The 27376-nt window shown below is 38.7% G+C and overlaps 1 protein-coding gene across 3 annotated transcripts; it reads right to left on the reverse strand.

Annotated features, from left to right (window-relative positions):
- Positions 1–1413: 1413 nt before the first annotated feature.
- pdik1l (PDLIM1 interacting kinase 1 like) lies at positions 1414–26272 on the reverse strand. 3 transcript variants are annotated; one of them, XM_048558129.1, is made up of 3 exons: positions 26166–26272; positions 5373–5675; positions 1414–3703 (listed from the first exon to the last, which is right to left on the reverse strand). In XM_048558129.1, exons 2-3 carry the CDS (start codon positions 5655–5657, stop codon positions 2963–2965), a joined length of 1026 nt encoding a protein of 341 aa, XP_048414086.1. In that variant the 5' UTR covers positions 5658–5675; positions 26166–26272; the 3' UTR covers positions 1414–2962. The 3 variants fall into 3 exon arrangements, with proteins under 3 accessions (XP_048414086.1, XP_059510307.1, XP_048414088.1); XM_059654324.1 differs by having other exon boundaries at positions 26159–26265; XM_048558131.2 differs by lacking the exon at positions 26166–26272 and adding an exon at positions 25744–26136.
- Between the last annotated feature and the right edge of the window lie 1104 nt (positions 26273–27376).

Raw genomic sequence — 27376 nt, forward strand, 5'->3', positions numbered from 1 at the left:
TGACACTCTGGTCAAAACAGCAGTCTCAATGTCTTCTTCGTGCTCACCCTAAAGAAAATTGATGAGGTTATCTGAAACATATGACTTATGGTCAAATAACATTCTAACACTGATCAAACATGGCTACAAAATATTTTTCCAATAACATGGCACCAAAACTACTTATCAGCAGTCTCAAGACGTCAGAAGCCAGTGAAGCACCACTGTTTCAAAAACTACTTTATCCTCCTTGACAACTCTATTCCAACATCTACTTTACATTTCACTCTTATCAGATTCCCCCCAACCTCCCACAAAGTCAAGTCTTATCAATTGTATACAGAGAAGTTAATTCAGCAACACCACAATCTGGCCTCAAAAATAATTTATAACTAAACAATCTCAGGGCTGCCCCTTTCAAAAAGACATGGAATGTTTGAAATCAAGAAACCAAGAGGAGATGCTAGTACCCAAGTGTACATTAAAAGGTTACTGGTCATTAGAAATTAAAAAAAGCCATAATATTTGTCACTTTGGGCTTGCACACAGGCTTTGTAAGCACAATTAAAATAGCTTTAAAGAGAAAAAGAGAAATGAATTTAAAAGCCAAAAAACTTAATCATATTACAAAATATTAGTTTTGCGCAAAGGATAAAAAAAACAAACATCTTCTCAGAACAGTCATTCTTTTTGACAAAACACGTTGGGTCACGTGACAAAAACACAAGCGAACCATAGATTTTACACAAATAAGAGTTTTCAACAGGGAACCAGGGTGAAAAAAAATCATACCTCCACATACTTACAAGAGTGCAACCAGTAGAGAACAGGCTAAGAATCAAAAATTGGGCTTCCCTGTTTACACACTGTACCAACCTGCCTTCATCATAAAGACAACCAAGATACTCCATGCAGCAACTTGTCGTACAACTGCTGTACACACCCTATACCACGAAAGAGGTCCCTTTTAATTTAATCACTTTCAGCTATTGTCATGGGTCTAACCATTTGGGTTTAGGTTCAATTAAGTGGAAATCCCTTAAAATTCAAAAATGTTCGAGTAGGGAAATCACCTGCAGATGTGTTTGGAAAGTACTTATAGGTTCTGACACCCATTCCCTACCTGACCACCCCCATCTCCTTGCCCAACAGAAGTCTTATAGTGAGGATGTTTACATAATCTCAATATGGGGGGAAAAATGTGGCAGCCTTTTCCCCCAATATTAGCAATCATAGATCCCAAGCATGAGCAGAGTTAACACAAGCAATGTTTTGGAAACAAAATTCTAAGTTTGCCTGGTTGCAAAATTTGTCTGAATCCATAAATGTTGATAAGCAAAAATTGAATACAGAGAGATAGTTTTCATATAATTTTTAATTATAATTATACATATTACATTTAAAATAAATTACACAATCTTACAAATTTCACAGTAAAGTTTATAGTTTAATACATTTTGCTTTCAGTAGAAAGGTAACCCATTTGACAAGGTAGTGCCTTGAAAGTTTTTTTAAAATTCTACATTTTGTAGCCTTAAGTAATATTGCATGACATCACTACTACATCCACCTTATTTTGTAAATATAGTTTCCACTTGACCTGATGGATTTTAGATGTGCAATACCCTTGATACAGCAACATGTTGCTGTCAGTGGTCAAAAAAGGCATAAACTGGGAGTAGCTGGATGCTCTGCAAAACACCCTTATTCACTCCCATCTGCACAATCCATTCTAAATTACATCTACTAAAGGACAATTACAGGCTAACACTTCTGTTGCATTGTCTCTCTCACATTTCCTTACCCTCACCTCATTTTATGTTGATCCAAAGAATGTCACGTGTCAAGGTAAGAGAAAGTCTCCAATTTAAATTCTAACCAGTGTAATGCCAGTCCATCATAACTCTACTTTCAAATGGCCTCTTCACACTGAACACAAAAGTACTGGTCATCTTTTCCGAGTTCCATGCTGGTGAAAGTAACAGGGCAGACACTTCAATATGTCCGAAAAAAGGACAGTGTAGTACTACTGGCCTCTATTCCACAGAATTAGAAGATCAATTTCAATAGCCACTTGTTTGGGATGGACAGCATTTAACACTTTGGAAAACAATTGCTACAAAGAAAGATTCGGGTGGAGGATAAAAGCATGGATATTAAGAGTCAGTCACAAAGTTCAGACACCGCCTTAAAAACATATTTGTTCACATATTTTACTGTCAAATAACAGCCAAATTTCAAAGTTATGTTTGTCTCAACTAAATGTTGGAATACAGCTCAACAATCAAAATTAGGTGGATTTCTCAGTCTGATCATTGAGACGGTATTATTAATATTGAAAGTTGTATTAACACCAAATATACTGTACAAGTTAATTGCTTATCATCTTCAATAAAAATTAAGTTGCAGTGGCCTGAGGTTTCGCTGAAAGATGATGTTAAAGAGGCCAGGCCACTATAAAATGGGTTTGAGCACCAGTGAATTATCATAACATCTTAGGTCAAGTGTTCTTGGGAGGTTGGGGCAAGCAATGAGGAAGGAGGGGAACCCAAATGTATCAAACAATTACCAATTTGTGAATTACTTATTGGAGTTCAAAACCCAACAAATGGCATTCCATCAGAGCCATACAACAGATTATGTCCTTCAGTACCAAACAAAAAATATTTAACTACAGTCGTCACTTTTCAAAGAAGGGATTTGCAAGCCAGGGGGCAGAAGGTTCAAGATTCGTCAACTGGGATTTGGTTATGTAACAGTAGTGGAATCAGTTTTCAGTCACGGTGTGGGTACCAATGAACAGCAGCACCTTAAGTGCATGTTAAATTGAGCTAGTTAGTTAATTTTGAATTTACACTTTGGGAGTCTAGGGTGGCAGAAAAAAAAAATGCTTGCCTACAATTTCAAACCTTTGGCAAGTCTCAAAATTGGTCAGAGCCAGCCCTGTATAGCACTTCTCATTTTCACATGCACATGTAATGACTTACGCAGTCCGGCTGCACTCTCTGCATGTGATTTTACATATCCTCAGTTCTAATTCAAAAGCATCAGGTCTGTCCTGTGGATTCGCTGCTAGCATTTCTTTAATCAGTTGTCTCATTCCTGCATTCATTGACTTTTTCTTAACAGGAATGTTAAGTTCCATTTTGGGGTTTTCCAACAATGCCTCACCGAGAGGCACAATCACCGTTCCCTGACGCACATAGCTTCCCAGTAGTTCTTTCTTAGTCTGTGAATCTATGAAGGTGATCCTTTCCAACATGGCCCAAATGATGACCCCAAGTGCAAAGATGTCAGCTTTAGCTGTATAATGGCCTTCCCAAACTTCTGGTGCCATGTAAAAGTCTGACCCGCAAGCTGTAGAAAGCCAACATCTGTTCACATTAACTGGCTCTTTTTGATCTGCTCCCAGCCCAGAGCATACTTTACTCAGACCAAAGTCTGCCACTTTTAGAACAGGACCACTTCCTCCAGCTTCTGATCCAGTCTCAGTAATCAATATGTTATCTGGCTTCAAGTCCCTGTGCACAATTTGATTTTTGTGTAGAAAAGCCAAGGCACTACTGAGCTGCAGCATGAAACTAGTGTTGGTCCGACGGTTGGGCTTTCTCGATAGCAGATACTCATTCATGTCCCCACCATCACAGAAATCCATTACAAGCCAGAGATAGTACGAACTCCTAGAATCAAAGCTGAGCTCCCCTTTCAGTGAAGTTTCCACCAGCTTTAAAAGCAAATACAAATAAGATTTTGGTCCTGTTGAACATACATACAGAAAATATAGCTTTCTAGCTGGAGAGTCTCCATTCTTTTCAGATCTAGACATTTAAGAATGCCACAGCATCTGACTTTATCAAAAATTTACATGGAATTGCTACATTTATTGAAGCTTGCATTAATATAGACAGTAATCAAAGTTAAAAGAAGTTCTTCATTTTTTCTGGAAAATTCTTTAATAGTAGCAACCATTTTAACTCAATAGATAAGAACACAAGACCCCAAATGACTAAAGAACTAAAATTTTCAAATCCATTCAAAATGCCCACCTCCAGGATCTTACCAACTGAAACTCTGGATGGGATTGTTTACAGAAGCTCAGTGAGCAGCTTAGTCAGGGTACATTCATTACGTAAATCTACTGGAAGTGGTCACAAATTGAGAGATGAGAATTCATCTGAAGATAGTGGACTGACGTCCAGAAGTTGGGAGGAGCAGCAGAATGACTCGAGGGGTTAGGGCTAAGACAGCACAAGCAGTATGCTATATCTCATGCTTAACTGGGTTTTCAAGTTGATCTTCGTTTGCATACCACACATTCATTAAAGGTCATGGAAAACACAGTCTTAAAATTAAAAGCAACATCTAGTGTCTCATTTCATAAAAACATTTATAAAATCATGAAAAAGTGAAATAATTCCATGAAGTGGGACATCACTTAGTGGCTAGTTCGAAAGCTAAAATTACAGGCAGAATATGTACATTGTAGAAACCAGTAAAAAAACTGTTCTGAATCTCTATGCACTGGATGTTTATGTAGCCCCACCCTCAAATCCTTGCACATATAATACTATACTGAGCTACACAAAAACCATTAAGGAGAAATGCAGCCTCTGAGAAAAAGTATCATCCCCCACTCCGTTCACCAAGTTTTTTTTTAAATTGAGAAACACGATGATAGTAACCTAACATATTCAGAAGATTACTAAAGGTTTGTAAAACAGTCATGATCAGGAATTACCATACTTTGTATTAAATTTTGCAGAACTATTGAAATGAATCAATTTCTAAAAGGAGCATAAATCCACTTCATTCTCCCTTTCACTTGATTCTGAAAAGGGTAATCTCTGTTTAGAAATATTGTGACAAAAAAAAAGTGAGTGGTTTAAAACCCAAAGAAAATTGCTGTATCATATTACCTACACATCTCCATCAAGAACTTCCAAGCTATAAGATTTTTTTAAAAACTTTGCAGTATTAGCATACTTCTCTACAAACGATAAATACAAAATAAGTTGGTGTATCCAGATTTCCTCAGATCAGGCAATACAGCCATCACTAAACTGTATTAACTACACTTGAGATCAGTTTAAACCATCTTGGATATGGAGACTGCCTGCCATTCAACTCCTGACCTTCTCATTGTAGCAGTAACATTGGAAAATTGATATAGATCAAAGATGCTCATCCATCTTTTACATTCAGTCCTTTGCATCCTACTGCAGGGATTTTGTAGTCTTTGTAAGGAGGTATACAAAATTGGTCATTTTCAAAATAATTAGGAAAACATAAAAACAAAAATGTTTTCAAACACTTATTTTGACCTTTATTTCCGTGCCTTTAGAGAGGTTTATCACCAGTAGTCTTTTGAAAATAAAAGTTTAGCTTTTTGTTACCTTTAAATAATGAGAAGAGGAGGATCCATGTGTCATCTTTTGCAGCATCCCATCTTTTTGCAGGATGCACTCCTCTAGGTGGATCACATTAGGATGAAGGCTCTTGATACTGCTTAATGCCCAAAACTCTCGCAAAGCCAGTTCCACATTCTCAGGTGCATGGCACCGTATTTTCTTCACTGCTACCCGTGCTCCAGTCTTTCTTACCACTGCTTCATACACTACACCATAACTGCCACGTCCCAATTCACGTACCAATTGGTATTTTGGCTCCCTACTCGCCATGGACAATACTTTTAAAAACTGCAGAGGAAGAAAAAAAGAGAAAAGGCAAAGAATTCCTGCTTTACAGAATATATAAAAAAAATTTCAAGAAATACTACTGGTGTTTCTAAAAAAAAAAGCACTAATGAAGTGGGAGACTTTAAAAAAATGCTGTAAACTATTTTTATTTACATGAAATGAGACTAAGGGTTTCAGAATTTCTGCTGAGTGAAACAACCTTGTGTAATATGGTTTAAAAAACCCAATAAACTAATATTCCTTCAGGATTTAATACATTTTGCATATTATGACAACATTAGAATTTGAATGTTCAATGATTGAGTGTATACCACCAGCATTTAGCTGCTAGATAATCTAGTAAATTAGATTTTGTTAGACGAGAAAGGCTAAGCACTATGTACACCCAGTCAGCAGAAACTGAATATACAGAATAGCACAAAATATAATGTAATCATTTAAATCTATTTTGATGGATGCATTAAAGCACCAGACTGGGGATCTTTCAAGTAACAGGAGATGTAATCACCAATATTCACATTACTCCAGAACCTTACAAAAATATAAAGCAGCAATGAGAATATGATATGCCAGTGACCAATCAGCAAATATTAAATCATGATTTCCAAATAAAATGCAGTTAAAAAAGTTTAAAATCTGACACAAATTAAAAAAGACAACTGTGTACTCTTTCCATTACCCCAGGCTCTTAAGTGCAAAAAGAGGGCCGTCATCTACAGAAAATATCCTCATATGCAGAAGCGCCCATCATGTCTGCTCAAGAAAAGATTCAATACAAACTAGAGTCCAAGTCAATTTTTAATTGCTCCGAAGTGTTTTAATAGAACTATAGCTTGCTGGAGGAACAAGCTTTTCCTTTATTTGCAAAAGTAGAAGCAACTTGAATATAGAATACTTCGGGTTAAAAACAGTAATTGAGCTCTTGTTTGAAAGTGCTGATTTGGCTGTTGTATATAATTTTTATTTTAGATGCCCAAACGCGGCTATTTTTATATTGAACTTTCTGTGAAGAGTAAAGCTAAAAAGTTGTCAAAAGGTATTGAGGAAATAAAAATACAAAAGCGTTCACGCGTTAGAGCTATCAAAACCACATTTGCCCACTCTTGGAATCAAACTTGGTTATTAGTGTTGAATAACATATTCCTAAGAAACTTCAAAAGAGAGAGAGAGAGAGAGAGAGAGAGAGAGAGAGAGAGAGAGAGAGAGAGAGAGAGAGAGAGAGAGAGAGAGAGAGAGAGAGAGAGAGGGAGGGAGAGAGAGAGAGAGAGAGAGAGAGAGAGAGAGAGATTGGGCCAAGAAAGGAAAAGGAGTCTACCAGAGTCTTATGCATTCCACGTTTCCGCCCAATACAATAAAAATCCTACAAACGCCAATGTCTTTGAATTTGCTCTTCACGTGTCAAAAATATTTTTTAAGCAAGATATGACTTTACACCTCGTCAGAAGCCATGCGCCATCAGTTTTGCTGGATGCCACAATCTAAAACTTGCCCATATTGCCCACCTTTTACTGGCCAAATACTTAAATACTCAAGTTACATTTTTATGCACAAGATCAACTTAATCAAGTAGCCCAAATGTGTGGAGGTATGTATGCATGAATGTATTTACAGGCTACAGTGTTAGTCAATGGTCTTAATATTCTTGAACCCCTCCTCCACAAGATTACGCTGATAATTTTTTAAAAATTCTGTTCTGAGCAAAGTCACTGAACCCAAAACATTAACTGATTATTTTTCTCCACATGCTGCCAGAACTACTGAGCATCCAGAAATTTCTGTTTTAGCTCTTGATTTACAGCATCCACAGTTCTTCCGGTTCTCAGTTTGTGGAGCTTTTCATTACTGCATTTCATAATAAAAATAATTCAAGGGGAACAGCAACATTTGCACTGCGAGAGGACAGCACTGATTGGTAGAGACAATACCATGGAGAAAATGCACCCATTAAATGTTGATGCTGTACTTGTTTAAAATTTAAACAAGTACAGCATCATGCCAAACGTTCAGGGTATTGCTCTGAGAAATGAACCAGCATACAGGTGTCACCTATTTTCCTCTCTTGTATTATAAAGAGTGGTCCTCCCTTGAACTGGTCTTGTTGCAAATTGTCCTGATGCGTGCAACACAGTTTCAGTTTCAACAAAAAAAAATGCATCTTTTCCCAACAATACTGAACATTTAACTATCAAAGTTCTCAGATTTGGCAGGGAGACTGTGTTTTCATGGAAATGGAGCAAACAGTGGCAATCTCCATTACACATCTTCATTCAGTAGAAAGAGGGGTCATGTATTATACAAATTCCTTTTGCCCTCATTATTTCATTAGTATTTGGACAAGCAGGCAAATACACAGCAAATGTAGAATGATGTGGATAACCGTGGATTATTGACATAGGTAGCAAAATCAGGCAGGCAGTTTATCCGAATCTCAGGTTGGGACAGGGGCACCCTTGAGCACCCGAGACGTATACACATGGATGCAGCAGGCAGTGAAGGCAGCAAATGGCATGTTGGCCTTCATATTGAATACAACAGCAGCGATGTCGCTGTTAAGACTGTACCCAGACTATTGTGCGCAGTTTTGGTCTCCTTATTGGAGGGCAGATATTCTGGCATAAGGGATTGCAGAGGAGGTTTTCTAAACCAATTCTTGCAATGGCAGGACTGACACATGGGAAAACAGACGGAAATCAGTTAGGACCATATTTATTAGAGCTCGGAAGAAATAGAGGCACATGTCTGCCCTCAATGACTAGGGAGTTCAAAACCAGGGGCACAGTCTAAGGATAAAGACTTTTGAGTCAGACAAGGCAGATTTCCTCCTCCCAGGATTCTCTGTCTACAGGAAATTATTAAAATGCCAAAACATTGAAGACTTATCAAGATAGATTATAGATTTTAGTCCTAAGAACTAATAAAGGGATCAAAATGTGGGGAGAAAAACAAAAAACAGCTGTGATCATACTAAATAGCAGAGCAGTCTCAAACAAATTAATACATAGGACCATGTTTTGTGTTGCATTTTGTATGTTCAAAAGCATCTCCAACTAAAATTTTAATTGGTTCTAATCATTCTAAAATTTTCAAAGAGATTCAAAAATTCACAATTAATCTAGTACCAATTGCTGGGTGGTATAAACACAGATTCAAACTTTTACCAACTGTTGCGCACAGAGCTGGTTCCTAGTTTCAGAAGGTCTCGTTCTAAGCTTTAAAACTACACCAGCCAGTCCTAAACCAATTTTAAAATCAACAGAAACAGTTTCTCTCTATTACCCGCCTTCATGAAAAGAGCAAGAACACGTCAATGGATGAAAAGCAACTAATTCACCAGAAAGAAGAATTAAACACTTTGATTAATCATTCAAGTAGGGAATCTTGCAACAATCTGCCAGAAAAAACAGCTTTGAGCCCCCATGCTGCTGATTTTGTTTTAAAAAAGTCTGAAACAAAGTGGTGAATATGTAAAAGGATATGAATACAAAGAGAATGATCTACACAAAAATGGAATCTAATAACATTCAGCTATTCCCAAAATTGAATTGCCCAATAGTCTAATCACCACAATGTTTGTAATATTACATGAAGTCTGTTGTTTTCTCTATTTTATTCAGAACGACATCGTCCTCATCACTCCAGTGTCACTGGCTTTTATTAACTAGATCAATTAGTTTATTAGGAGGAAGAGGTTTAAAAACATCCACCTTATATCTCAAGATTTAGGAGGCGATGGCTTAGTGGTATTAAATCGCTAGGCTATTAATCAAGAGACCCAGGCAATGTTCTGGGGACCAAGTTGAAACTCACCATGGTGGAATTTGAATTCAATAAAAATCTGGAAGATTAAGAGCATAACCATGACTATAATACTGTTGTTAATTGTCAGAAAAACTCATCTGGTTCACTAATGCCTTTTACGAAGGAAACTGCTTTATTCCTCTGGTCCAACCAGACCAACAGCAACATCATTAACTCAACTGCCTTCTGGACAATTAGGGATAGGCAATAAATGCTGTCACGATGCCCACATCCCCTGAATTAATAGTTTACCAACTCAAAGGTTCCAGAGCACACTAGCTCCATCATATGTGTATTTTTAAAGGCAACAACGTTTGCTTTGACTCAGCCACGTTACTTGGCAGATGACAGAGATCCAAGACCTTCAATACAGTGAACTGGTCAATGGATTATACTTTCTGGACATCATGACTCTGCTACCATACATGCAGCATGCAAGATACGAAGGTGGCATACATCATAAACAAGTAGGAAACAGTCAATGGTTATGGACTCTGGAGCCTGACCTTTTGAAGGGGTCATTGGAACAAGCAATGAGAAATGAAAAATGAAAAATGAAAAATTCAACTGGTTCAGAACTGGGTCCAGAGAAGACAGGGCAGCAGAACTGGGTCCAGAGAAGACAGGGCAGCAGAACTTCTCAGCCACCGTCTTCACCTGCATCACAGATAGTCATGTCTCATTGTTTAAAAAAAATCACTTGGTATAGCTCAGGAGATTCAAAGTTCATTACTAAGTTAAATCATCCCACAAAATAGAAGACTGCCAAGAAGAAAAATAGCCAAGTTACATTCTATGTTTTTGAGCCTCAAAATAGAAAACAAAAGTAGAAAATACATGGGGTACAAAAGTTTTGGATAAAAATCTATTTGCCCCATCCGTTCATTGCAATTGCTGTTCTACTATTTGCACACTCCTTTAAAAGGTGGAGTTTTCCAATGGTTATTTGTCAACAAGTGATAACGTTTTTCACAGGCTAACTTGTAACAAAGTCAGCTTTGAAAACCTTCCAAAAACATTTGTACACAGATCCCAAGCCATGATTTTCCTCATGAAGAATTCTTAATTCATCATTGTAAATACTACTTTACTTATTCAATATTTTAGATTTGCTGGAATTCTCCTCCAAAACACTCAATTAATTCCGAGACAAGAGCCAGAACCATGAAAGATTGCATTTACACTTTACCTTTATAGTCCACTCAAATAGATGTAAAATAATATTTTATCGATTTTACTGCTGTAGAGTAGCTATATATCTCTTGACAATAATAAAGTCCTTACAGTACTTCGAATTCATTCGCATTACAATAGTGTATAGGTAATTGCACTACAAAATAAATCAATCAATATTTACAAAATCAAAAAAAATGTCATTAATCCTATACGACCCCCAGCTGCATTTTAATCTAATATGACATCACATCATTATGACCATCATCTTAGCTCAAATTTAGTCAAAGTTAAACGCTGGTGGTTTATTTGTTCATTAAAAAAACCACAAACAAAAAACCCATGTCCAACATGCTCAAAACCCTAGTGTCTTTGAGTCAGCTTATTACAAATATTGGTCTCAACTGTACGGCAAAGCCAAAGCTGACAACACAATCCATCATTACTCAACAAAAACATTTATCAGAAACGTTGAGTCTGCATAAGGATAGATTAACAGTTCCACAAACTACTGTCAGAGGGTGCATTACTATTACAGAATGACCTCCTCCCATCCAAATGCAATCATGTAAAAGAATAGAATTATTTTCTGAACTTAAACTCGTAAGCTGTTCATCTCATTTTTCCAAGTATTTGTTCATGGTCCAACTGGCTTTATAACAAAAATAAAAACTCCATGACTACTGCCAAGCACTTGCTACTTGCGAAAAGTTAATGATATTGTCGAAACCAAACGTCAAATTTATACATAATTTTTTTTAAAGCTTATTTTGTAAGAAAATGCTGATTTAAGCTTCTCATTAACTCTTCATTATCAGAATATGAAAACAAAAAAGCTAAAAAGGACCTAGATGTATTATGTCTGCACTGGACATGATGCAAGTTTTAAAATGGACTAACAGTTTTAAGATGGTTGACAACATGTTGTTACTTTTGTCTGTGTCCAGTTTGCCACGGTGAAACTCAAGCAAATGCATTATTAAAGTATGAACAATTCCAACTACTTGAGAAACTCAAGTCCTTGTGTTAAGGATGACCTGTAAACAAGCAGGATGACCACATTCCAAATGTTTTCTCTTTCTCCCTCAATAGGGAGAAAACATTAACACTCACTGGGCATTAGATAAATATGAAGCAAGTCCTACCAACCTTTCATTGAATTGTCAATACAGCATGGAGTTGAAGGAACACAGCCGGTCATGCAGCAGAGGAGCAGGAGAGTTGACATTTTGGGCCCAGGCCCTTCATCAGGTCTAGGCTCAAAACGCCGACTCTCCAGCTCCTGATGCTGCCTGACCGGCTGTGTTCCTCCAGCTCCACATTGTATTGACTTAGATTCCAGCATCTATTGTTCTTGCTGTCTTATATTGCTATAATATTATAGCAATATAATATTGCTATATATTAGCAATATATAGCTAATATATATTGTGCTTTCATTATACTGTGTGAGAGATGAGGAATTATCTCAAAAGCCTTCAAGAGGATATCATGCCTGACAAATCTGTTAGAATTCTTTGAGGTGGTAAAGTGCAAATTAGACAAAAGGAGAGCCAGTGGGCATGATCTATTTCAATTTCTAGAAGGCCTTTAACAAGATGTTGCATAGGTAGCTGCTAAATAAAGGCAAGAGTCCATGGGGTAGGTTTCTGGCATGGATAGAGGACTGACTGACTGGAAGACAGAAAATGGGGATAAAAGGGGTTTTTCAGGATGGGATCTGATAACTTGGGAGTTCCACAGACATCAGTGTTGGGACTACAATTATTCGAAGGAACAGAGGGAGTTGTTCAGTTAGCAAATGACATGTCTTAAAAAAAAAAGAAACAAACTTATGGAATACCAAACAGACTAGATAGAGTGGATATGGAGACAGTGTATCTAATAATAGGAAAAAGTAGGATCCGAGGACACGACTTCAGGAGTGAAGGGATGACCCTTTAGAACCGAGGTTAGGCAGAATTTGTTCAGCCGGAGGAACTCAGTGTCCACAGCATTCTCTGGCATTAAGTCATTGAGTATATTTAGGAAAACAAAAAGAGATATAGATAGGTTCTTGATTAGTAAAAAGGTATCAATAAAAAATTAGTAAAAAGGTATCAATAAAAAAGGTTGAGAAACGTACCCGCCATGATCAAACGGCAGATCAGACTTGATAGGCCATAAGGGCTAATTATGCTCCTATAAACTTACAAATAAAATGGAACATTTTTGCTTTTAAGTATCATACAAAAAAAAGCCCCTTAAAATACAACCATGCAACTTTCCCTCTTCTTCCCACCTGCTGCTGCTCCCATCATTAGACCTTTTCCTTTGATCTCAAAAATACATGACTGTATAAATTTATTGGAAAAAAAAACGAAACACCACACTGGTAGGTCAAGAGGAAAAACATTCTTGGTCACTTCACATTCAACATCAGTTGAATTACTTTACCAATAAGAGATTCCTCTTCTAATTTGGCTTGCAATGCCTTTAAGTGATCTTCAATAAATTAGGTCTTGTGAAATTCACTTTCAAAAACTACTTTTTCTGCAGAGATTATAAGAACATTCACAGCACTGTACAGATGATTCAAGATCATTTTGCCATCAGCAAATATTACACTTTTAAACACTCAATCTAACTGGATAAAAAATGATATACTTCAAACTGCTAGTGCTAACGTACTGGTTGGTCAAGATCCTCCACGATCAGGAATCCTTTAAGATTATCTGGACTCTTTAGGTTATGAGCATTAAAAATGAGGGTATAGAATTACATTGCAGCTGTAAATCAGTCATGTAATTCTAGTATACATGTTAATCATTCAGATAATCTAGTATGTCAAATTTATAAGCTTGCAACAATTCCTGGGCATTGCCTAACATTAACAAATAGCAAAATAAAAACTTTTATTTAGGATACGAAGTAGTGTTGGAAACATTCAGATCAGCCTACATCCTTAGAGATCAGGAAAGTTAACATTTAGTTTCAAAGTCTCACCACAACAGCCACAACAGATGCTGACCCAGCCTGAATGCTTTCAACAATCCCTATTCTTCCTTAGGAAAGAATGCACAAAACACTAAACGTAGAGACACAGCTTAATAAGGCTACTAAATAATGCAAACAAATCACAAGGTTCATTCTTGACAGATGTAATTGAGAAGTAGCAAAGTAACAGAAGCACTTTTTATAAAGCCTAGATTACACCACATTTGGAAATTTACAAGCACTTCTGGTCTCCATATTGTTCAAAACATTAGAGAAGTTACAAAAAAAATTACAAAGGTGATATCTCAACTAAATAAAATGTACATACTTTATAAATCAGGAAAAAGCCCTGACAGGTTGGAGTTCTTTTCTCTAAAGAGAAAAACAGGGAGGTACTTGGAGTAAATAACAGATGCATTTAACAGGAATTCAGATAAGCAGGACAGTGAAAGAAAAATGCTGATGGGGTTTTTTCTTAAAAAAGGTGAAAAGGTGCCTTATACACAGAATAAACACTGGTATGGGTTTATCAAAATGGTCTACTGAAAGGCTGCAAACACTTTGCAAAAATGACGTGGTTACAGATTTTGTGTAAGCTCTAGATATTCTCTTGGGTCCAACATTATTATTTGTTCCTCTCACTGACATTCTGCATAATCCTTAAACACAAGCTCTCTACACTATGCATTAACTAGTCACAATTGCAGAATGCAAGGGCCATAACAAGGAAGTGTCCTTATAGGAACAGGTAAATAGGGCTTGTGCAATATTACAGCATTATCTTGTTTTGCAAAATGTGAACAGCAAACTACAATGAGACAAGGCCAACTCAAAACTAATATTTATTTTTATATGTGTGAATGGAGTATTGTGTAGAGATTTTTTTTTCAATTTTTGTAATGCTTTGTGGGAGCTAGAAAATAAAGTCCCCGCCATTAAACAGACTTAATACATTATTCAGATTCTGGAATGTATACAAATTATTTTCTACCACACTATGTGGACGGCCCAGAGAATGAGCTGTTTTAGGTCCAATACGCTGAAATTAGAAAAGGACTAATTCATGTTCTTAAGGTGATGTAACTGTTAGGGAAGATTGATCATAACATGGATAACATTCTGTATTCTATTTTGAATAGATTTTGCATCCCAATTTAAATCAAAATGCTAAGTGGAAATTGCAAAGGCAAGCAGGACAAATTAGCTGCAGTAAAGTAAGAAGCTATATTAGAAGGTACGAAAATAGACAAGCATTAATATTTAAGAAGTCATAGTACATTGTTTATAACAACGTTAAATCACTTGGAGGTACAAAATCCCAGCAGGAAACATGACCTATGGCTGGCAGGAAAAGTAGATCACTGGAATAAGCTTCAAAATTTGCCAAGAACAAAAAGGACTGACAGCAAGTTACAATTCTACAGGCAACAACCATTAAGTTGATGAAAGGAGGAGAAATTTTTTTTAAACAAAAAGAGGCATAAAAACAGAGCGTAAAAGATTTCACGGGCATGTTAAAAAAAAAGTAAAATACCCAAGATAATGGAGGCACAGACAAGAATTTATAGATATTTTCTAAGTAACCTGCACAGAAATGTTATTCCACATCCCTGATGCAGATAGTGTTCCTACCACTGAGTTTGATTCAGAATCTACCACTACACCACAAGGGGCCAAGATTATTTAGATCTGGAATGAAAGTGGTAGAGAAATTAAATATTTCGTGTCCACCTTCACAGAGGTAGATATAAAAATCATCCCAGAAAGAGGAGACAGCCAACCTACTAACAAGAACTGGAAGAAATCAGTTTATTATAAGTAGTTCTGAAGAAATCAATGGAATTGAGTCAATAAATCCCCCTAGACCTGGTGTTCTACATTCCAGAGGATTAAAAGAGGCTATTCTAGAGATAAGGAACACAATGGCGGTTCCTTCCTTGAAAGGGAGCTTCTGGATTGATCGCTATAAGATGAAAGGAAGCAAATGTAATTCCATTATTTAAAGAAAGAATACAAAATAATGTGCTAAAGATCAGGTAGTCTGACATCGGTGGTATGAAATACTAGAATCTATTAAAGTATGTAATAACTAGACACTTCGAAAAACTATGGTAACGTTGGGGGCAGCATGGATTTAAAAAGGAAGAGGAAATTATGTTTGACAAACATGGATTTTTCTTTAAGAATGTAACTGGTAGAATAGATATGGGGAAACCCAATGGATACAGCATACTTAGATTTTCAAAAAGGTTTTCAATAAGGAAGCAAATCTTCGCACATGCAGAATGGGTAATATGTAGGAATTGACTGAGAATTGGTTAGCAGACAGAAAACAGATGATCGCAAGAATCAGTGGATCATTTTCACTTGGCAGACTGCAGCTAACAGGGTACCACAAGATTAGTGTTTGGTCTCCAGCCATTCATAATCTATATGAAATGATATGCATATGGGGACCAAGTGTAGCTTTTTTTGCGCTTTCTGGATGACAAAACTAGTTAGGAATAAGAGTTAAAGAGGGCCTGGAAGGGGAGTCAAAGATTTAGACAGACCATGTGAGCTATGATCCCAGCTGACATTATTGGAAAAGTTGCATCCTGGCCTGGATTTTAAAATATATGATAAAATACATCCATATCAGCACTCCTTTGCAGGGCTCATACAAGACAGAACTCCCTGTTAGCTCTACAGGGAAGAACTTAACTGTGCCTTGAAAATCTAATAACCTTTTGGTTAAGTGTTCAAACAACTAAGCTCACACTTTCTCTTAACTTCTGGCCTGGAACTTTAGCTCAACTCCATATACAGAGATAATGACTTTAAGAGTTTGAAAATATCTCCCATCTTTGCTTACAAAGATGTCTTGCATGTCCAGCTGCAGAAGACTTCTGCAAAACTGAAGCCATGGAGATTTCCCAGTAGCCAAAAGCAGCTCTGGATCCTTCCATATGAAACCAAATACGTAACTATTTTTTCTGTTCACGCAAAGCTCTTCCAATGCAGAAGTATTTCTATTAGCCTATACAACTAATTTTTTGTTTTTAAAAACAAAAGGAAGTCACCACAGCTATAGAAATAAGAGTTAAATCTCATATCTACTCAAAATCCAAAATGGCACAAATTCTCTCCAAAATTAAAAAAGTGATCATAACATATATACAAATCGTATATCTTGCAGAAAGGACAAGAATATGGCAGATGAAACAGAATGTGGAAAGAAGTGTGAACTTATCTACTTTAAGGCAATACTGAACTCCATAGTTCTGTTTATTTAATGGCAGTGGATTGGGTGGGATGCATGGCATGCAAAGGGATGCAGGTGTCCTAGATCCTGGTCACTAAATTTGGCTCCTACCAAGGAAGCAAGACATCATGTAGTTAGTTGTAATTTGAGATTCAAAAATACCAGAAGGTCGGAATTGTTTAGACTGCATATTCTTAATCTTCCAACTGCACTAGAAATGCTCCCCTTTTTAAAAACTTTCTACATATATTTGCATGCTTATTCAGTTATGTTGCATTATTTTTCTATGCGTTAGTAGATAACAAAATTAATCTGTTTTACTGAAAACCTTGCTATTGGCATTAAGGAGCCAATCAGCAACTGAATGTTAACTGGCATGCTTTAGCTGTATGCTAAAAAAAACATTTGTTACAACCAAGATGTGTGGAAACAGGTAAGTCGGTTTACCTCTCTTGACAATGTATGCAATAAAATTAAATTCAATTATATAAAAAAAAAGGAGATAGCACGTCAACAGAAATCCTTTACTATTACAAATTCTGCAACACACTAATCGAACAAATCCATATACCCCTTTCCTTCCCTTCCCTTCATAAAACTGGTGGTCAAGAAATCTTGTAATAGGAAGGTGGTGAAGCTTTCAGAAAACCACTAGCCTTTTCAAAAGTTTTATTATACCTTCATATATGAGAGAGATTTAGCAGACTTGCATAATTTAACGAGTGCTTCCCTCCATCTGTACTTCAAGAACAAAAATCACATTGTACTAATTTGATGAAGGGACCGACTAATCTGAACAAGTTTGCTAACAGTACAAGGATAAGTGGAAAGGGCAGTATGATAGATGGATTAAATGAGTTGGTAAAAATTTAGCAGATGGAGTATCATGCAGGCAAACGTGTGAGGCTATCCATTCAGGATTAGCAGAAAGTAGATGATTATTTAAATGCCGAGCCAGCCAATGGCTGTTTTAAAAGAGAGGAGAGATCTCTATCTTGGTGCATGAAACCACAAAAACTTAGCAGCTATGGCCATTTCATCCGTCAAACCTGCTCTGCCATTCGATCAGTTCACTGATCTAATGGTGACCTTAGCTTCACCTTCCTTCCTCTCCCTCAAAATTTCAACTCCTGAGGAAAAATCTACCCACCCTGGTATGGAATATATTCAATGCCACAGTTTCCATTTGTTTGCTGGTGAAAGAAATTCTAGAAACTGTTGTCCCTTTAAGAAAAGGAATTCCGGTGTATGACAAAAATGCAGGTACAGCAAGTAATTAGGAAGGGAATGTGGCCTTTATTGGAAAGGGGAAAATCTTGCTGCAGCTCCAAAAAGGCATTGGTGATACTATATCTGGAGTGAAGCATTTCAGAGAAGGTTAACTTGACCAATGCCTATGAGTGGTTGATCTTATAAAGGAATGGTCAAACAGGCTGCGTTAAACCTATACTAACAGAAGTTTAGTATATTGAAACAAGAGATACTGAGCGAGTTTGACAGGGTAAATGCAGTCCCATGCAGAGATCTAAAACTCGGAGACAGTTTGCAAACAGATTTGCCACTTTAAAAGGTGGAGATGAAGAAGAATTTGTTTTCTTAGAGGAGCAATAATTACGAGAAATCTCCCCAGCAAACAATGGAGGCTGGATCATTGACTAATGTTCAACAATATGTTAAGTAGGCTTTGATCAAAGGAATTGAAATTTATGGGAGCAACAAACAGGAAAGTGGAGTTGAGGTCACCATTAAATCAGCCACAAATTCATTGTACGGCAAAGCAGGTTTGAAGAACAATACAGCACAGAAACAGGCCCTTCAGCCATCCAAGCCTGCACCACCACATTTTGCCCTTCCATACTAAAACTGTCTTCACTTACAGAATCCATATCCCTCTATTCCCTTCCTACTGGTGTTCATCCAGATGCTTCTTGAATGCTGCTATTGTGTCTGGTTCCATAACCTCCTCGCACCTTGAAACGATGTCCCCTAGTAATTGACTCCTGCACCCTCGGATAAAGTCTCAATCTTTCCACTCTATCCATGCTACTGAATCTGAAAATTCTATTATGTCACTCCTCGACCTCCTGCATTCCAGTGAAAACAAACTCGGTCGAGCAAAGAGATAACAAGGTGGAGAGCTGGATGAACATAGCAGGCAAGGAGCATCATGGGGTAGGACAGCTGACATTTTGGGCATAGACTTCTTCAGAAAAGTCTAGCAAACTTTTGTTCATAGCTAAAATCTCTGATCGCAGACAATATCCTGGTGAACCTTTTCTATACCCTCTCTAAAGCACCCACATCCTACTGGTAGAGTGGCAGCCAGAACTGTACACAAAATTTCAAGTGTAACCCATCAGAAATTCTATAAAGCTGCATCATAACTTGTCTATCTTCATACTCATTGCCCATCTCAAACAAAAGCATGCCACAGGCCTTTTTTTTGTAAATAAACTACCTCATCTACCCGCACTGCCACCTTCAGTGATCTGTGGACCTGCACATGCAGATCCCTCTGCATGGTGTGGAATAGCCAACTCCTATTTCTATTGTACTGTACATAGAATGTAAGCAATGTCCAAAAAAAGGTAGATTGGCACTCAAATATTAAATGATTCACTTCAAGACATCACTAAGGTCATAAATTGATTTTAAACTGGCAAGGGAGGAATTAACCAATGGCACTGATAAAGGCAAGTCAAAAAACAATTCTCAACTGAAGTGTTTCTTATTTTGCATCAAAGTTTACTGTTAAGGATATGGAGTACAGAATGTGGAGGAATAAACAGCAACATCTTGAGAACTTTCCATATCAGAGGTGGTAAATCCCCAGTATTTGATCAGGCATACCCTAAAACTCTGAAATGATCGCTGTGTCCCTTGCTGAGATTTATATCATCAATAAACTACAGGTGAGGTGCTAGAAGACTATAGATAGCTAACTTAGTGCCACTATTAAAAAGAAAAGTGGTAAGGAAAAGCCAGGGAACTGCAGACCAGTGAGACTGAGATCAATGTTGGGCGAATTGTCAGAGGGAATTCTGAGGGGCAGGATTTACATGCATTTGGAAAGGTAAGGACTGATTAGGGATCATCAATATGGCTTTTTGCTTGGGAAGTCATGTCACTAACTTGATTGCATTTTTTGAAAAACTAAGACGATTGATGACGGCAGAGCAGTGGACATGATCTATATGGATTTCAGTAAGGTGTTTGACAAGGTTCCTCATTAAATATTGGGTAGCAAGTTTAGATCACATGGTATAGAGAGAAGTGGCTCGAAGGTACAAGACAGAGGGTGGCAGTGGAGGCTGGAGAATCCAAGATAACAAAGTGCGAAGCTGGATGAGCACAGCAGGCCGAGCAGCATCTCAGGAGCACAAAAGCTGACGTTTCAGGCCTAGACCCTTCAGAGAGGGGAATGGGGAGAGGGTTCTGGAATAAATAGGGAGAAGTTACCCTCCTCCCTCCGGACCAACCTCTGGGAATCTCTCTCCCACTGCAACTCTCGTCTTCCCTGGACTGACCTATCCCTCCCTACCTACACTCTCCTCTCCACCTTCGGTCCGCCTCCCACTCTTTCCCTATTTATTCCAGAACCCTCCCTGAAGAAAGGTCTCGGCCTGAAACATCAGCTTTTGTGCTCCTTGGCCTGCTGTGTTCATCCAGCTTCACACTTTATTATCTTGGGTGGTAGTGGAGGGTTGCTTTTCAGACTAGAGGTCTGTGAACAGCAGTGTATCACAAAAATAGATGCTGGGTCCACTGCTTTTCGTCATTTATACAAAAATGTTTTGAATGTGAAAACAGAATGTATGCATAGTAAATTTACAGATGACAAAGTTGGATATGTAGTGGGCAGCAAAGAACATCATGTCAAAGTGTAATGGGACCTTGATCAGACGGGCCATAATCAGCCAAGGAGTGACAAATGGATGTAATTTAGACTAATGTGAGGTGCTGTGTTTTGGAAAGGCAAATCAGGGTACACTTAAGGCTATACATTTAAGGGTAAGGTCCTGAGGAGTGTTGCTGAACACAGACCTTGGTGTGTAGGTTCATGTTTCATTGAAAGTGGAGTCACAGGTAGATACGATAGCGAGGAAGGCGTTTGGAATGCTTGCCTTCACTGGCTGGTCCATTAAGTATAGGAGCTGGGAGGTCATGTTGCGGCTGTACAGGACATTAGTTAGGCCACCCTTAGCTACTGAGTGCCATTTTGGTCTCCCTGCTATAAAAGGAAGGATGTTGTGAAATTTGAAAGGATTTAGAAAAGATTTACAATGATGTTGCCTGGGTTAGAGGGTATGAGCTATAGGGAGAAACTAATGGGTGACTTGTAGAGGTTTATAAATGAGGGGCATGGATAGGGCAGAGATTAAATGATAATAAGAACAATTTTACCCTGTTCACAGCAAATCAGCAACAGGAAAGCATGTGTGTATTTAAGACCACTAAATAATTCCAAACCTATTTAAATTACTAAAAGGAAAGCTAATAATTAATCCATAGCCAACTGATGAATTGAGGCGGCACAGTGGTTAGCACTGCAGCCTCACAGCACTAGGGACTCGGGTTCAATTCCAGCCTCAGGCAACTGTGCCAACTCCGCACAGTTGTCCCCTTGTCTGCATGGATTTCCTCCGGGTGCTCCGGTTTCCTCCCACAGTCCAAAGATGTGCAGGGTAGGTGTAGTGGCCATGCTAAATTGCCCGTAGTGTTCAGGAGAGAGAGTTATAGGGAGATGGGTCTGTGGGGGAATGCTCCAAGGGGCAGTGTGGACTTGTTGGGCCGAAGGGCCTGTTTCCACACTGTAGGGAATCTAATCTAATCCTTTAAAAAAGATATTTTAAAAGGCAGTTTAAAAAGTTGAAGAAAGGTTTCACAAACTTGTTTCTGAAAGCCATCTGCTACAACAGCAAAGTTGAATGGGAAATATTGACACAGCGACTTAGAATGTAAACAATGACAAGACCAAAAAAATTACAATGACAAAGGCAAGTTTGCAGTCAGAAGTACGTAGATTGTACACTACTTTTCATGCACAAAAGAGGCTTTAAGAAGTTTAGTATGCCAAGATGAAAAAAAAGTTCATTTTCTCTCAGTGAATAGTAGAAGAGTTAGCTAGAAATGCATTCATGTTCAAGTGCCAGAGACATTAACACATTCAGAGTTCCCAAACGTAAAATTCCTTGTTACATCCCTTGTTTTTAAAAGCTAACCACTGATGAGTTCAAAAGTCATATTTACTACTGAACACTATCAGAAAAAGACAAATGTGCTGAGGATGCAGTGCATTCCAGGGATTCAGGTAACACCAATAAGTTATAGGAGCTTCATCACTACACCTTGTCTTCATTTAGGAAAGCATCACAACACACTAGGAGGGTCTCAGAAATTGAACAAGGCTTTCTTCTATTTTTGGTTTCACAGAACTTCCCCCACCCCCTCAAGGAACATAATGCTACTTGATTAATATCAAAGCACTATAATTGGAGATACACGCAAGTACTGTGAAAAGTCCTGTCCAGAAAGGATTTGAATGACTGCAAAGCAGCAACTAAGGGATAAACAACTTTGCTTTATTTCCATTGTTCATATTTTCCTCAGCCTAGTGCCCAATTTGCTCCTTCATGCAAAGCAATAGGGTCAATTATAAATCAATTTATCATAAAGCACTTCTCATATAAACAGATAATTTAAGATGTTAAATACAAAAATTACTCATCCCCACTTATTGAAAAATATTCATATTCAATTAGGAAATCAATCAGTCCACATCTTGTTTTGAAAACTAGCAGGTATAATACAAAAGAACATCATGAACTTTTTAGAAATTGTGAAACCAATCAGCTGCAAGCCTTTTTAAACACTAAGCAAAGATATGAATTAAAGCTTCACCAAGCCTTAGTTTAAAAAAATTTACTTGGGTACACAATGTTCAAAAGAACCACATTACTTATGTACAGCATTAAAAATAGTTCATAAACTGTCATGTTAAATTAATCTTATTTCTTACACTCCCAATATTTTAAAAAATAAATAAAATGCTTGAAACCACAACAGATTTGTTCCTGGTTGAGCCAATGTAATCATTCTACTCAAACTGACATGCGTTTTCAGAATGTGCTTAAACGTTGACTGATATGTTTAGCACAAGTACACCTTTAACTCAAGCTGAATTATAGAAAAGCAAGATACTGCAGATTCTGGAAAAACAAAAACTAAAGAGGTTATTCTATTGCAGTATTATCAATTCTGCACTCATCTGTAAAAATATTTGTAGAGAAGATTTTTTCAGTGTCAGAATTATAATAGTTTGCTCCTTAAAACCTCAATGCATTATGAAGCAGGGGTAAGAAATCACTGAAGCCAACGAACATGTTCATTCTTAGTTCTAGCTTATTTGAGGTACCAAATTATTACCTCACCCTACTAAATTCAAATCTTTCAAAATAACTCAGTTTAAAATGATTACAAGAGTTGAAAAACATGTAAATAAAAGTGGTCAGTTAGCTCAATTGGTTGAACAGTTGTTTTGTGATGCAGAGGGAGGCCAACAGCATGATGTCAATTGCCACACCAGCTGAGGTTTGCCATGAAGGGCACAGCTTCTCAACCTCACGAGCATAGTGACCCTCCAGTTTAGTCATAGCTCTCTAGTGGGACAGCAGCCCTATGGCCTGGTAGGACTACAGCAACTTTACCATTAAAGGAATTGTGAAGATGTCTTCAGGTCTGCCAAGGTGTTCAATTAAAAAAAAAAGTTGACCTTGGAGGAAGTATCATGGAGCCATGTACAACCACAATCAGCGATTTCCACAAAGGAGTGAAACTTAATTTGAGCAAATATGGATCCAAGAGCCAATTCCCAAAGATTAAGTGAGACAACAGTAATTTCCTTCAGCATCAAGATGGCATTTGATGCTGAGTGACCAAATGGCATTAAGGAATCCTAGCAATATTGAATCGAAAGAAAGCTCTTCGCTGGCTGGAGTCATACCAAGTACAAAAGGCTATGCTTGTGGTTATTACAGCGCAAGCACCTCAGTTCCAACTCACAGCTATTTGAAGTTAGGACCGACAATCTTCAACTGCAACACTGCCTCCAGTAAAATTTCAGAAATGTAAAGGCTCACTGATTGAACAGAGATTAGGAATAAACCATTTGGTTCTTTAAGCTTACTCTGACATTCAATAAGGTCAGGGCTGATCTGCTGTTGTCTCAACAACTTCCTGTCTTTTCCCTGTTGACTGCATCGTCCATTGAAAACCTAATTTGACCAGGTAATTTCAAAAACGTTTGAGAACATTTGTTGCTTGGGTTGTGGAAGTAATTGCAGTCTTGCGTGCTGAGCTGGTGTGTCTGAATGCACACGTTTCATCACCCTGCTAGGTAGCATTCAGTGAACCTCTGGTGAAATGCTGGTGTTCTGCGCACTTGTTCTTTACGTACCTCGGTTTGCTGTGGTGGTTGGCACCACTGACGGTTCTGTTTTTCCCATGGTTTGTTTCTCAGGTCCAGTTCAACGTGTTTGTTGAGGGAGTTCTGGTTGGATTGCCAGGCCTCCAGCAATTCTCTGGCACGTCTGTTTGTCCTCTTGACAATCAACAGCATTCCCATCAGAATTCCCACTGCTTCTAGAGGGTTAGTAGTGATTGAAAGTTGAATTGGATCAGCCACGTAAATATTGTGGCTACAAGCAAGCTAAGCTGTGAGCTTGCAGAATTGCACACAATTGGCATGGCAATGTCATTCGCAGCACTGACTTCCAATTCTGAAGAAAAATGGTGGGAATGCTGGCTACAAGTGCAGCTCAGATGGGAATTCAGCAGTGAATGACTGACCTCCCAACTTCCCAAGGCTACCACAGCTTAAAAAGTCACAACATCAGTCGTGTAACAGAATGTCACGCTGCACTTATTTAAATGGCACTCATCCAAACAAGATGGGAGGTCAATCCAATATAGTAGATAGAGCAACCTCCTTACTCCCTCCTTTACCTGCAGATGGACCATCTACAAAAGTAGTTCAACTCACCCAAGCTCCTTCTTCAAAAGTAGCTTACAACCAAAGTTCCACACACAGAAAAAGGGTCAGACTATTGGAACATCACATCCTCAATTTATTTCCAAGTCACACAATCCCAATTTAGAACAATATTTCCTTTCCTTTCCTTTATTACCTCTCAATTAACAGCCTAGAACTCATTTGCTAAAAGCTCTATCAGTGTACCAAGACAATAAGATCTACAGCAACTTAACACCTTTTCACATGAGCAATATTGGTTATGTTAGTGACATGTCCATCAGTGAACAAATATTAAAAAACAGTAGAGACAACAATTAGTGGTTACAGTTGTTACATGGCAGCAAAAGCCCAGTTGACAACTGTAAAGGAGGGGTTCCTGCACTGCAACTGGTAGACCTCTCATCTCAACAGAAAAGTTCAGGATTCACAATACCACTCCAGATAGTGGAGCAAACAATCTAAGATGGCATCAACAGAGTGCAACACTGTCAGAAATGCCAATTCAAATTAACATAAACACAGCACATCCATCTGCTAGCGGACAATCCTCTAGTGCTAGCCAAAAGAGGAAAGTTGTCAAATGCAATGCCCCCCTCATCTCTCTATGGTCATTCATTTCACTGTAGTACACGGGACCTGGTTACCATGTTAGACAATTACTTAATTTCAGAAGTTCCTTATTCACGGTAAAGTCATTTGAGGCATCACGAGTTGGCACAAATTTAAGGTGTAACAGCACTTAGGAAATCTGCTTATTTCTAATCGCTCAAGAAAACTGCGGGAGGTGTGGTGGGGGTTCAATGGAGGATGAAGTGCAAGGTATTATGTAGGGAGCAATAACATACATGGAGAAAAGTATGGCCTGGCCTGGACCTCCTCCCCAGCCTGCTTTTCCTTCAATGGAGCCGTTCCTGTAATGCGCCTGCGGATAGAAATGCAGGCAGAGGCTCACCAACTACCTCGAATCCACTTGGGCCTTAATCAGGGATTGCAGTTTTGAGTAACTGTGCATCAGTAACAGAGGAAGAGCGCTTGCAAGCCGCACCGAGAGTTCAATACCTCCTCCCCCACCGCCAGGGATTCACATCAGGGAACGAGCGGCCTGTGAAAGGAGGGAGATTGCGGAGCAGCAGGCAGCTCATGCTGTCTGTCTGCCGTTACAACGCTCGCCGGTTATTAATATTCATTCGTTCATTCATTCATTCATTCATTCGTGGGTGTCACAGCTCGGTAAATGGACACGTGTGTCTTTTATTTTACTTTCTACCTCAGTCGGTTGGTGCTCGCTGCTCTCCCGCTCTGCTCTCGGCCATTGCTTCTGTGGTCTCACTCCCGCGTTCCCGCTCGCTCACGCCAGCCGCCAATGCGCGAGCTCCGGCTTCAAATAACTGCCACTCACGCACGTGCTCCCGCCCCATGCCGCGCCCCGCCCCCTCCAACCTTTGATCCAATCGGAAGCCTCATCATCCACCCTCTTGTCAGTCACACTGCCGCCAGGCGCCCCTCCGGAACGTCCCTGCCCACATGGCCAGGGCACCTTCGCCTGATTCGACCCTCGTGTCCTAGGCTCCGCCCACCCGCTTTTACTGTTATTAGGCAGGTTCAGTCACTCATTGCATTCCCCGCAGATGTGATTTGTGACTCTGGTAGGGGGTGGTGAGCTGTACAAGCTCCGCACTGCACCGACCCTGTGATTGACGTTCCCGCCTCCCCAAGAAGCCCCGCCCCTCCTCTCCCGCATTTGCGCGAAGACAAATTTTCAAATCTGGTGCAACTTGAGGATGCAGTGCGGATGACTTAGTTTCGTTATACAGTCATAGAGCACTACAGCATGATAACAGGGTCTTCGGCTGTACTTGGTCCATGCTGACCATAGTGCCTGTCCAGATAGTTCGAATTGCCCGCATTTGGTCCATATCCCTCTAAACCTTTCCCATCCATAAAACTGCACAGCATAGTACTGGCCCTTTGGCCCATGATGTTGTCCTGAACTACTACCCTAATCCTAAAAGGTCTATCTAACCTCTATCCCAACTTATGCTATCATCCACATGCCTATCTAATAGCCATTTAAATGCTCTTAACAAGGCCAACTCCATTACCCTCTCCAGCAATGCATTCCACACCCCGACTGCTCTGAATGAAGCGCCTACCTCTGGCGTCTCCCCAATATCTACCTCCACTCACATTAAAACTATGCCCCCTCATAACAGCTACCTCCACCCTAGGAAAAAGTCTCTGGCTGTCTATTTTATCTCTGATCATTTTGTACACTTCTATCAAGTCAAAATCCATGCACCTAGCCACATGTTTTGTAAATGTTCCTATTGTACCTGCCTCAACCATTCACTCTGTGAAGAAGTTTCCTCAGTTCCCACTGCGAAAGTAAGCTGTTTAACTTTTTAATGAAAAAAAACAAAGCAAATTTTAAAAAAATCCCAAGGTAAATTGAGGGGTTGCATCATTTCATTAATAGTA

Source organism: Stegostoma tigrinum, chromosome 24, assembly GCF_030684315.1.
Source record: "Stegostoma tigrinum isolate sSteTig4 chromosome 24, sSteTig4.hap1, whole genome shotgun sequence".
Taxonomy (NCBI): domain Eukaryota; kingdom Metazoa; phylum Chordata; class Chondrichthyes; order Orectolobiformes; family Stegostomatidae; genus Stegostoma; species Stegostoma tigrinum.